We start from the raw sequence: 10818 nt of genomic DNA on the forward strand, positions 1-10818 counted from the left end.
TTATTCAAAAAGTCAAGGTAATGAAAGGATATTATTTGAGCAGTAAATTTGTAGTATGATTCATCTTTATAGATAAATATTTCTCCCTGCATTTGAGCTCAGGAGGCCAACCATTCACTTAGGTTATTAGGTGGAGGAAGGGTTAGCTCAATGATAAATGACAGCAGAGGACAGATGAGAGCATGCAATCCAAGTAAACGAGGGGAAGGGATCAAGAGAGAGGAAGATTAGAGTAAGGGTTAGGGAAGTATAGGTTCGGTTTTTGGTTATGGTGCAGAGACAGAGATGTAGAAAGTGTTTCTAGTTGTTCAGTTGAAACAATCAGCCACACATAACAAAAACAAATTCCTTGAGATAATAAACAAACTTAAAATATAACAGTCATGCGGTTAGTTGGAAATGTGGAAAACTGATTTCTCTGCCTAGGGTACAATAATGGTTACACCTAACCCATTTCAGAAGCTTGATCACAGCAGGGAGTAGAGCTGGATGTCGCAAGGGTCAGAAGCTTATCAACTTTGCAGAAGAAAGGGTGGGGTGCTGCAAAGAGAAGTAGGGGTTTTTAGTGCATGGTAAAATAGTATAGGTCAGGAAGTATAGACTTTAAGTAGGGAAATACCACAAATTCACCAACCTTGCTCGAGAACTGGACCAGGGAACCCAGTTCCTGAGAGTTCCTTTCTTCTCTTCTGGAATCCTAGATCAGAGGCTCTGTCCTCAGTCCTCTTTAAGAGTATAACCTATAGACTGATGAACAAAGTGGAAACTTTTATTAGCTGTCCTGTTGGTATACCTGATCTCCCTGAGGCTGATAAGTTCCTTGAGTTTGTGAAGAATGAGATGGACAAGGGGTTTCCTGTATTCACATTTGTTCATCAAAACATGGGTTGGGAGAGGTATATGCAGACTCTCTGTTTTTGTTAGAAAAATATTCTAAACCTCTTTGATCAGCTCAGGAGTTATTCTGTCCTGGAAGATCGTTTTGCCGTGATTAAAAGCATTCCCAATGTGGGACCATTCTTTGCATGGCAGATACTCTGTGATCTTACTGACGCCAGTGTTATCACAGTCAACTCCTTAGACTACTGGGCTGAACTTGGTCCTGGAGCTTGTAAAGGATGGATGTATATCTTCCAGTGTAGTTTAAGTGAGCAATTCTCCCTCATGAAAAAATTATTTGTAATCACAAAGCAAACTGATAGGAAGTTTTCTTCACTCAGCATACCACCTGCTTTGACAATAAAATGTAAACTTGTTGAACATGCATTGTGTGAGTTTTCAAAATATTGCAGGACTTCTACACAGGATCTTGGAGCTAACAACGAGAACCAGTCAGTATTTCCATATATCCAACAAATACCCTTCATATTCCATCACTCTACCCAGGATTTCACGACACCACCCTCACAAAACTGTTTCGTTTATTCCAAATATAATATAACAATAAACTTACAAAATACTCAAAAGTATGAATATTGAATATAAATAAACTTTATGAACGATTCTTAATTAAATCCTGTTTAGTCCCCTTTCTGATCCCACTTTTTATCATCTATTGTTATATTTAATAACTCTTATTAAATCAATTCTACACATTTAAATCTGAACTCATGTAAAATCATTGTTCTATGTAAGAATTTTTGATTTAGTTAAGAAATAATGAATTGTATAATTTTCAGAAATATGTGACATTTAAGGCTTTTGTAACAAGAACGAGATAAACTGGTAATATGAGTAAGCTGAAATTAATGGAAAAATTCTTCTAAATTATGTAACCTTAAACTTTCAGCATGTATTAATATAACGTTAATGTTACAGGAATGACAGAGATTAAAACTTTTTTAAATTCAACTGTGGGTCCTAGTGCAGCAAGTAGAAACAATTTTACAGGATCTTATGTGATTTTCTTATGCATGGGACAAGATAGCAGTTCAATTTCCTCATGTTCGCACACTCGCTAATAAGAATGGATGGACATTAGAGGCCATTCAGGAGATTGTGACTTGGCCAATGCATGCAGGGCGCACATGATTCAGGAGCAGAAATCTTGGTTTGGTGACTCTACAAGGATCATCGATGTTAATCCAGCCTTGGGTAAATCAGTGATTACAATGCTCAAGCTGTTTACCTACTTTGCAGATTTCAATATTTAGTTTAGGCCGAGATGGAAAAAATTGACTGTTTCCTGCTGCAGACGNTTACACGGATTGCAAGCTCTCATCTGTCCTCCACTGTCATTTATCATTGAGCTGACCCTTCCTTCACCTAATAACCTAAGTGAATAGTTGGCCTCCTTTAGCCCAAATGCAGGGAGAAGTATTTATCTATAAAGATGTATCATACTACAAATTTACTGCTCAAATAATATCCTTTCAGTACCTTTTTAATTAAGCACTTTTCCTTTCAATCCTTTCAAGGACTGGTACTCGTTGCTAGCTCCAAGATCCTGTGTAGAAGTCCTGCAGGAACGCTCCTATCATGCTCAAGGTGGTTGTGTCCTTAAACTCCTTGACAGCAGGAACAGCGTCCGCTAGAATAGTACCTTCTATTTCTGTTAGACCCAGGGAGGTAAGAACGGTCTTCAAAGAGATCTGTTTCTTGGGAGCCGATGTGGGGTTCGATTTTTTCTTCTTTGGGAGATCAAGGGATGTGGGTTTAGAGGATTTACAGAAGAAACTTGTATCGATCGAGATATTCCAACTGTTCAGGTACATTGATGAGAAAGACCCCCACCTCCACAGAGTAGTCGTTGTTCTTGACATGAAGGACGGTACAGATCAATTTACAGGTCAATTTATTTTTTCTCATATCTTTCAATCAGTCCAATTTTAGTATGAAAGTTCTCGCTGACCGATCTACAGAAATACTTTGTCTTGCTCTGGATATCCTGAAGAGAGCAGAACACAACTTTTTCATCAAAAATTTTAATGTCCAAAAAAACGCCCAAGTTCGGAGAAGAAGGACAAGTTCTAGCTTGTCGGTGAGGAATTAGGCAGGACCTGGGACATCCACCCGAACTCTCTTCTCCTCCTTCCTCACGATTCAAGAGATAAATTTAGAATCACAGCTTCTTGACAGCTTTCTAAGGGATAACCTATCCAGGTTTATGTAAGCTTCTTTCATGTACATGTTCACATTCTTTGTTTGATCCTCTAAGATTGTAATACTTTCCCCAGAAAGAGCAGAACTCGATCGACATACATCCAGGACATATATTCTCTATCTCAATAAATTCTTTATATCAATTCTGGAAATATATTCGCTATATCCATCCTGGATATATTTTTCCTATATCCATCTTGAAAAATATACTTTTGAAATACTCTTGAAAAAATTCATCTTGAAACTATGTTATCTGTTTTCATCCTAGAAATATATTTCTTATATGTTTAGACAAATAAAAGTAAAAATATAAATATAAATATAAATATAAATATAAATATAAATATAAATATAAATATAAATATAAATATAAATATAAATATAAATATAAATATAAATATAAATATAAATATAAATATAAATATAAATATAAATATAAATATAAATATATAGACACATAAGTATATATATATCAATGGAGATATTTAAATTTTATTATGTTGCAAAAGAAGAAGACACACTCATTATGGGGGACTCTCATTGTGAACGTGAAAAAGTCTAATATAAAAACAAACATATTTTGCAGTCATAATAGGATTAGAAGGATGGGGGGGCTGAAAGGGGTAAAGGGATGGGAGAGAGCGGGAGGGACGAGGGGTAGAGGAATGAAAAAAAGAGGGAGGAACGAGGGGGATAGGGAGGGAAGAGGGATGGGAGAGAGTGGGAGGGACAAGACGTAGAGGGATGAAAAGGAGAGGGAGGGAAGAGGGATGGAAGAGAGATGGAAGGACGAGGGTTATAACGATGGAAAGGAGGGGAAGGGAAGAGGGGTAGAGAGATTGGGAGTGACGAGGGGTACAGGGATGAAAAGGAGAGTGAGGGAAGAAGGGTAGAGGGTTTGAAGAGAGAGAGAGGAAGGGACGAGGGTTAGAGAGATGGAGGGGAAAGTAAAGGCCGAAGTAAGGGTGGAGGGAAAGGGGAAAATTGTGTCTCTACCTTGTAACTGTTTAACCGTAGTATCTCCTGAGCTGAGAACTGCTACAGCCTGTCTGTACAGGTTCGGATCCATGTTCTTCTCCCCGTCCTTCTCCTCCTCCTTGTTCTTCAAGAGGTCAACACACAACCTGTCTTCACTGAGGAGCAAGGGAAGACCTCGTCCTCCAACTCCTCCTATACCCTCACTAGAAGTAAGAAGAGCATTACAAATATTATAACGTTATTATTTGAAAAAATATTTCAAAATATTGACCTAATCGGAATAAAATAAAAATTTTAGGTTTTTTTTCAAAATCCCATCTTGAGACAATTTTAAAAAGAAAAAAGATTACCAATCGCTTTTTTCTTTTAGGGTAGTATGGGAAATAAAAAATCATGAAATTTTTTAATTTGACTGCTGTATGAACCTGTTTATGAATTCCAAAGTTTTATCGATCAGTACACCTGCATCCCTCCATCTCTGTAGCTTCTTCAGCTGACCCAGCTAAAAAAAACAAAAATTTTGTGAACAATTAAAAAAAGATTTGTTAACAGATCTAAAAAAATTTTGTGAACAGTTTTAAAAGTTTGTGCTTTAATTTTTATTTAAACTCATATTAAACACTAAGTTGGCTAGGCTTACTATAATTTAATAACAATTGTCTGGTTTACAAGTTCCTTCTTGTAAAGCTAACTTCTAACCTTGGATAATATAATACAAAGATTATCTAGTGTTGCAGGTTTGGTTCTAACCTTGGATAATATTATAGAAAGATTATCTAATGTTGCAGGTTTGGTTCTAACCTTGGGTAAAATAATAGAAAGATTATCTAGTGTTGCAGGTTTGGTTCTAACCTTGGATAATATTATAATGAAGATTATCTAATGTTGCAGGTTTGGTTCTAACCTTAGATAATATTATAGAAGTGTTGCAGGTTTGGTTCTAACCTTAGATAATATTATAGAAGTGTTGCAGGTTTGGTTCTAGCCTTGGATAATATTATAGAAAGATTATCTAATGTTGCCAATTTGGTTCTAACCTTGGCTAATATTTAAGATTATCTAGTGTTGCAGGTTTGTTTCTAACCTTGGATAACATAATAGAAAGATTATCTAATGTTGCAGGTTTGGTTCTAACCTTGGATATTATAGAAAGATTATCTAATGTTGCAGGTTTGGTTCTAACCTTGGATAATATTATAGAAAGATTATCTAATGTTGCAGGTTTGGTTGACCCACCCAGCTGATTCATCAAGCGCAAATAATGCTCCTCAGGGTTTAGCCTAAAAATGTATTCATATTTCCAAATGAAAATAAATAACAAAAAAGGGGGCAATTCAGTAGCTACAATTATATAACTGGATTTACAATTTTCAATAAAATGTTGACTGCAATTATTATAATTATTTTAATACTAGTATCATTATTATTGATATTATTATTTGATAGTTTGAACCTTTGAGTAAGCTGCCCCGTGAGCCGGACACTTTTGGTGAGCGCAGCAATCTCGGCAGGGATCATTGATGTTATCAGTTCGATACAAGCGTTATACCGACTTATATCCTGCAAGGGCTCTTTATATTAATTTATGCAAACAAAAATGTTAAGTTATAGTTAAATAAATTCACTAACTATAATTTTATGTCATTTTATCTTATTTAAAAGATGTAATTTTTGCCCAGATTTTTTTTTAAAAAAAATATATATAACATATGCCCTTTTCCTTTAAATTGAAGGTTTCACACTTGAGAGGATCAACTTTTAAATTTGGAATCACAATCTTCGGGATGGGTTCAATATCAAAACATTCTCCAGAGAGAATTCCTTCTCTAGCCAGACTCCGAACCAGAACCTGGAGCAACTTCTTCTCCGACACCGAACCCTGATCCTTAACCTTTAAAACCTGGGTTTTCATGATCTTGCTCGCTAGACCTTTCATGGCCCGGAGCTCCTTGAGGTTTCCAGAGGTTAGAGGGAGCCCGGAGAGAAACCGTCGGACAAGACTGATAACCTGAAGGTTGGGTAGAATCTCCGCCTTGGCTCCAGGAGAAGGAGGATTTCTGGAGAGTTCAAGCTTGGCCAGCTCTAGCTCTTCCCCGGAGATCTCCTTCTTGATGGTGTCCTCCTCCACCTGGTTCACCAAGTTCTCCAGCTGCTCCTTGGCGGAGTCAAGAAACCTAAATTTAGAAAAAATGGGGTTCTCTCAATTTTATAAGTACTGGAAATTCGCCAATCAAGTCTGAAATTTTTGGTAAATGTTTAACAGTGTATACAAAGAAATAAACATTAGAAAGCAGATTTTATGAACTTATAATACTGTTTGTAGAAGCTTCTATTGACTGAAGAGACTATTAGTGGCAAATTTAATGTGTCTTAATTTAGTTAACTGGCATTTTTTGACGGGTGTTCTTGTACAGTTCTTATTGAGCAGAAAACTTTAGAATGGTGGATATTGAGAGTAATTCTTGATAGATCCTCTTTTTCTTAATCTCCAGATTAGTTAACCGATCGGGATTAACGATATCCCACTCAAAAGTTCCCAGCCCTGTACAATGTTCATCCAGATAAATTCTAGTTAAACCCATTAGTTTACTATAAAATTACAACTCATACATTTACAATCATACTAAAATGAATTTATAAACATTCCCCCACATGAAATAATATTATGCTTACTGTACAGTGGCACTCTTGTTTGCAAAAGGCTTCAGACCAAGACACATCAGGTATCCGTTAAGCTTACCCTCCTGCATCAACAGTTATATCTTCATTTTAGTTTTTAAACAGGGAGAGAGAGCTACGGGTACCTCCGTACGAACCTTGCCCACACCACAAAAATATTTTTTTTTTTTAATTTTCTTTTTGAAATCAGTTGGTACAATCCACAGCTCGCTATTTCAATCAAATTTTTTTATCTAACCCACCAGGGTACAAAGATAAATGAAAGCGTGAACATCATTTCTAAAGTAAAAATATTATTAATTTAAGTGATGACTTTTTTAAAGTTTTTTTTTTGTAATTTCAGATTCACAAAAAATGTTCTATCTTTGGTGGGTTAGATAAAAAAAAAATTGATTGAAATAGCGAGCTGAGGATTGTACCAACTGATTTCAAAAAGAAAATTTAAAAAAAAATTATTTATGTGGTCTGGGCATGGTTCGTACGGAGGTACCCGTAGCTCTCTTTTCGTTTTTTTTTCAATGCATATATTTTTTTTAGATTGCTCTAGCTTCAAAAGTAATAATCGCTGATCCAAAACTTTAGTTAAAAATGAAACCTAAGACTAACAGCTTATGATTATAAACAAAATTTCGAAAATCTTTAAATTTTTCCATACTTTATGAACGAATGAAAATGAGACGTGAAAAATCGAAAAATTGAAAAATCCGGGAAATCGATTTTCGACTTACGCTCAAATAATTGGTTGTAACAAAAAAAGTATGAGGCCTAGAAAGAAAAATTTCACATCATGAAATAACTGAAATATAGAGCTTTCGAATGACACCTTGATCGTAAAAATTGAACGAAAATTGTTTCCTCAGTTACTAATACCCCTACTGCATTTTTTTGAGACACCCTGCATTTTATGTAAATTGTCTGGGCATAAACTTTATTATTTTGTTTTGTTATTTGTGCGTTTTTTTAACTCAATCCCAGATAGGTTTCTGAATCTTCTAATACAATTTTCATCTGTTGAACAAATAATTTTTGTTCCCATCTTAAAAACTGGGTTTTTTTTAGATATTTTATAAATAAAGTGTTTAATATATTATGAATTAAAGGAGCATATTTATTAATTGATAATATATCCAATTTACCACCCCCCCCCCCAAATAGAAATTAATAGAAATTATTTTTTAAAAATTCGATTTTTTTTCAAATTGTTTTTTAAATCGACAGACAAAATTGCATATGAAATGTTTTGAGGAAATCAATGGTTATTTTTTCTCTTCTTTAAAATTTGATTTGTTTTTTAAATTGCGTTAAAATCGACGGGCCAGGCACGCACAATACATCAGCTAACTAAAAATAAAATTAAAAAATATCTTTCTTTGAAAAAATTTACCTGAATATCAGATTTGAGAACATCAGACAGAGCTTCAGATTGGTTGGGTAGGCTGTCAGCACCAGGTTGGTTGCTAGCACCAGATACGTTTGCCGAGTACTTAAAGTAAGCTGTGAAGCAGGTTGAGGACGCCGGATAGCTTTCATTGAAGAAATAACAAGACCCAAGATCGTAGGACAGCAAGGATTTAAACTCAGAGGCATCACAACCACTGAACAGGGGAAATATTTTAAGGCAAAAAGGAAACTTGTTCTTCACATTTTTTATAAATTACAATAATGAGCGAAGGATACAAGTTTATTATACAGAAAATCCTTTTTCCAATATTCTTAATTCCTGGCCAAAGTTATAATGCAAGGAAAGTTATTTCAGAAGTGTTCGCATCTTTTGTACTGCAGTGTACTGTCTCTGGGCGGTAATGTAAAAACAAGACACATAAAAAATCAATGAAATATTCTGGTCGTGAAACTATTATGTGAATTATCAAAATTATCAAAATTTAATGCTTTTTTTAACCTTCTCGGATACTAAACTAACACTGATGCTTCTATTCTTGTTTTAAAAAACCGCCAAAGAGAACTAGTTTCAATATGAACGCAGAGAATACACAACTGCAACTAACTTACCTTGCATTATAACCTTGTTCCTGGCTATCTTCATTTACTTTATTTAACTATGTTGCAACTTCCATTAGGGTTGAATATTTTCTTCAAAATTCATCCTCTCACAATTCATATGATTTATTCGCCGCCCTGACTATTTTAGGGTATTTAATTTCCATATTTTAAAGGGACTGTAAGCGTAGTTTCAAGTAACACTCCATTTATAGAATAACATGTACAATTAAAACGATACCCAACACTTTGTCTGATCAAGCTTGAATAAGCTATCCAGAGGCCGAATTTAAAGAATTTGATCCGCGGTTTAAATTTATGCCGCGGCTCAAATATGGTTGGTTGACTTAAATTTGTAATAAAATTTTTAAGACTTTAGCCGGTTTTTTGTGGATTTGAGATGTGGCTTAAATTCATTAAATTCGGACACAGTAATCATGTTTCTTTTTTAAAAATTTAATTACCTATGGTTTCTCTATATAAGTATGAAAGTGACTTGTGCATTTCTGCTGACAGAAACAATGGGGTTTGAATTCAGAATTGAACACTTTTCAATCAAGAAAAACAACCAATGATAACGTCCAGATAATTGATCAGATAAAGGTTCAAGGATAGCTTTGAAATAGGGCATGCTTTTGCTCCTCTTTAAATGAGGGATCACTAACAATTACAACACGTATTTTTAATATTTTAATGGTCGGGACTCTGGAGTGTCAATCCCCTATTTTATTGAAAAATGGATGGTCTGAGGCCGAATTTAAAGAATTTGAGCCGCGGCTTGAATTTGAGACGCGACTTAAATATGGTGGGTTCCACTTAAAATTGTATTTAATGTTTCAAGAATTAAGCCGGCGCTCAACTGAAACCGGTTTTTGGTGGATTTGAGACGGGGCTCAAATTCATTAAATTCGGACTCTGGTCCTTAAAATAATAAAAATAACTTTTCAGCGAGATCAATATTTCACTCAAATCTTAATTTTATTATTACCTGAGATTTTTCCACTCCGGAACCGAGTAGAGCAGAGGGGATGAGAAGGATGAAGGAGAAGGAAGAGAGGACGGAGCTAGGTCGGAGAGGAGAACCTGTTGAAGAAACCGGAGAGAACTTGAAACCAGGTTCAGAACCAAATTGTTCGTCTGATCCCTACAAAAACAATTTAATTGTACAATCTTGAAAACAAATGTTTAACAGATAACTAAATAAATTATTAGAATAACATACAGTCCATTTAATTAATCCGTAATAAATATTTTTCCCAAATAATAATAATTCAAAACAAAATGAATGGTAATCAAATCAATATATTGAGATTTTTTCCCCTCTACATTTGACATCGATAAATAAATGATTTAATTGCATGTTAACCGTCATTCCGTGGAAATTAGGGTTAATCTCTCGTCATAGCTTTGAAACGCCATTTTTAAGTTATTTAAATAAAATCTAAATTGAGAAATATGACCAGAGCTGAAAACTTTAGAATAGGATATCCTTAATCCCGATCGGTTAATCTGTATCTGTATATTAATAACAAGAGGATAACAAGCATTATTTAATCTGGAGATTAAGAAAAAGAGGAGATCAAGCATTAATCTCGATATCCACCATTTAAAAGTTTTCAGCTCAGGACCAAGAAGAATATAAAAATATTAGCTTTCCTCACAAATATGTATCGGGCACACTTTCAAGATCAAAACTAATAACTTGGCAGGATTTAAGCTTAACAGGAAGAACAGAGACGACAACAACTTTGTACCTGAATATCAAGGCAGGATCTCTACGAACACCAGGAACTGTGACAGCAGAGTTTCTCTCTAGTCGATGTGGGGTTCTAGAGATCATGTATTATTAACAGTAGATCATCAATTCTTTAAGTTGAAATTCATTTTCCCGCTGTCTTCATTAAAATCTATAAAAAAGCGTCAAGTCCAGTAATACTTTACGATACTATTTTCATTTCAACTCACTAATTTGAAAAAAGTATGACATTGAACTCAAGAAAAACAAAAAGTATGAAGTTTCATCCCCCTAGTAAATGAGTTTGCGTTGACAACTCCCCCCAC

At 34.8% G+C, this 10818-nt stretch overlaps 1 protein-coding gene across 1 annotated transcript in view; it reads right to left on the reverse strand.

Annotated features, from left to right (window-relative positions):
* The window catches only part of LOC111706005 (uncharacterized), a 25233-nt gene that overhangs the window by 12781 nt on the left and 1634 nt on the right, over nucleotides 1-10818 (reverse strand). The window contains exons 4-12 of the mRNA XM_023478740.1: nucleotides 10512-10586; nucleotides 9746-9901; nucleotides 8144-8354; nucleotides 6754-6824; nucleotides 5801-6254; nucleotides 5534-5640; nucleotides 5264-5360; nucleotides 4506-4582; nucleotides 4099-4283 (exon numbers count right to left, since the gene is read on the reverse strand). Of these exons, the coding sequence (XP_023334508.1) occupies nucleotides 4099-4283; nucleotides 4506-4582; nucleotides 5264-5360; nucleotides 5534-5640; nucleotides 5801-6254; nucleotides 6754-6824; nucleotides 8144-8354; nucleotides 9746-9901; nucleotides 10512-10586 (1433 nt within the window). The remainder of the gene's footprint in view (nucleotides 1-4098; nucleotides 4284-4505; nucleotides 4583-5263; nucleotides 5361-5533; nucleotides 5641-5800; nucleotides 6255-6753; nucleotides 6825-8143; nucleotides 8355-9745; nucleotides 9902-10511; nucleotides 10587-10818) is intronic.

The sequence above is a fragment of the Eurytemora carolleeae genome, unplaced genomic scaffold, assembly GCF_000591075.1.
Source record: "Eurytemora carolleeae unplaced genomic scaffold, Eaff_2.0 scaffold200, whole genome shotgun sequence".
Classification (NCBI taxonomy): Eukaryota; Metazoa; Arthropoda; class Copepoda; order Calanoida; family Temoridae; genus Eurytemora; species Eurytemora carolleeae.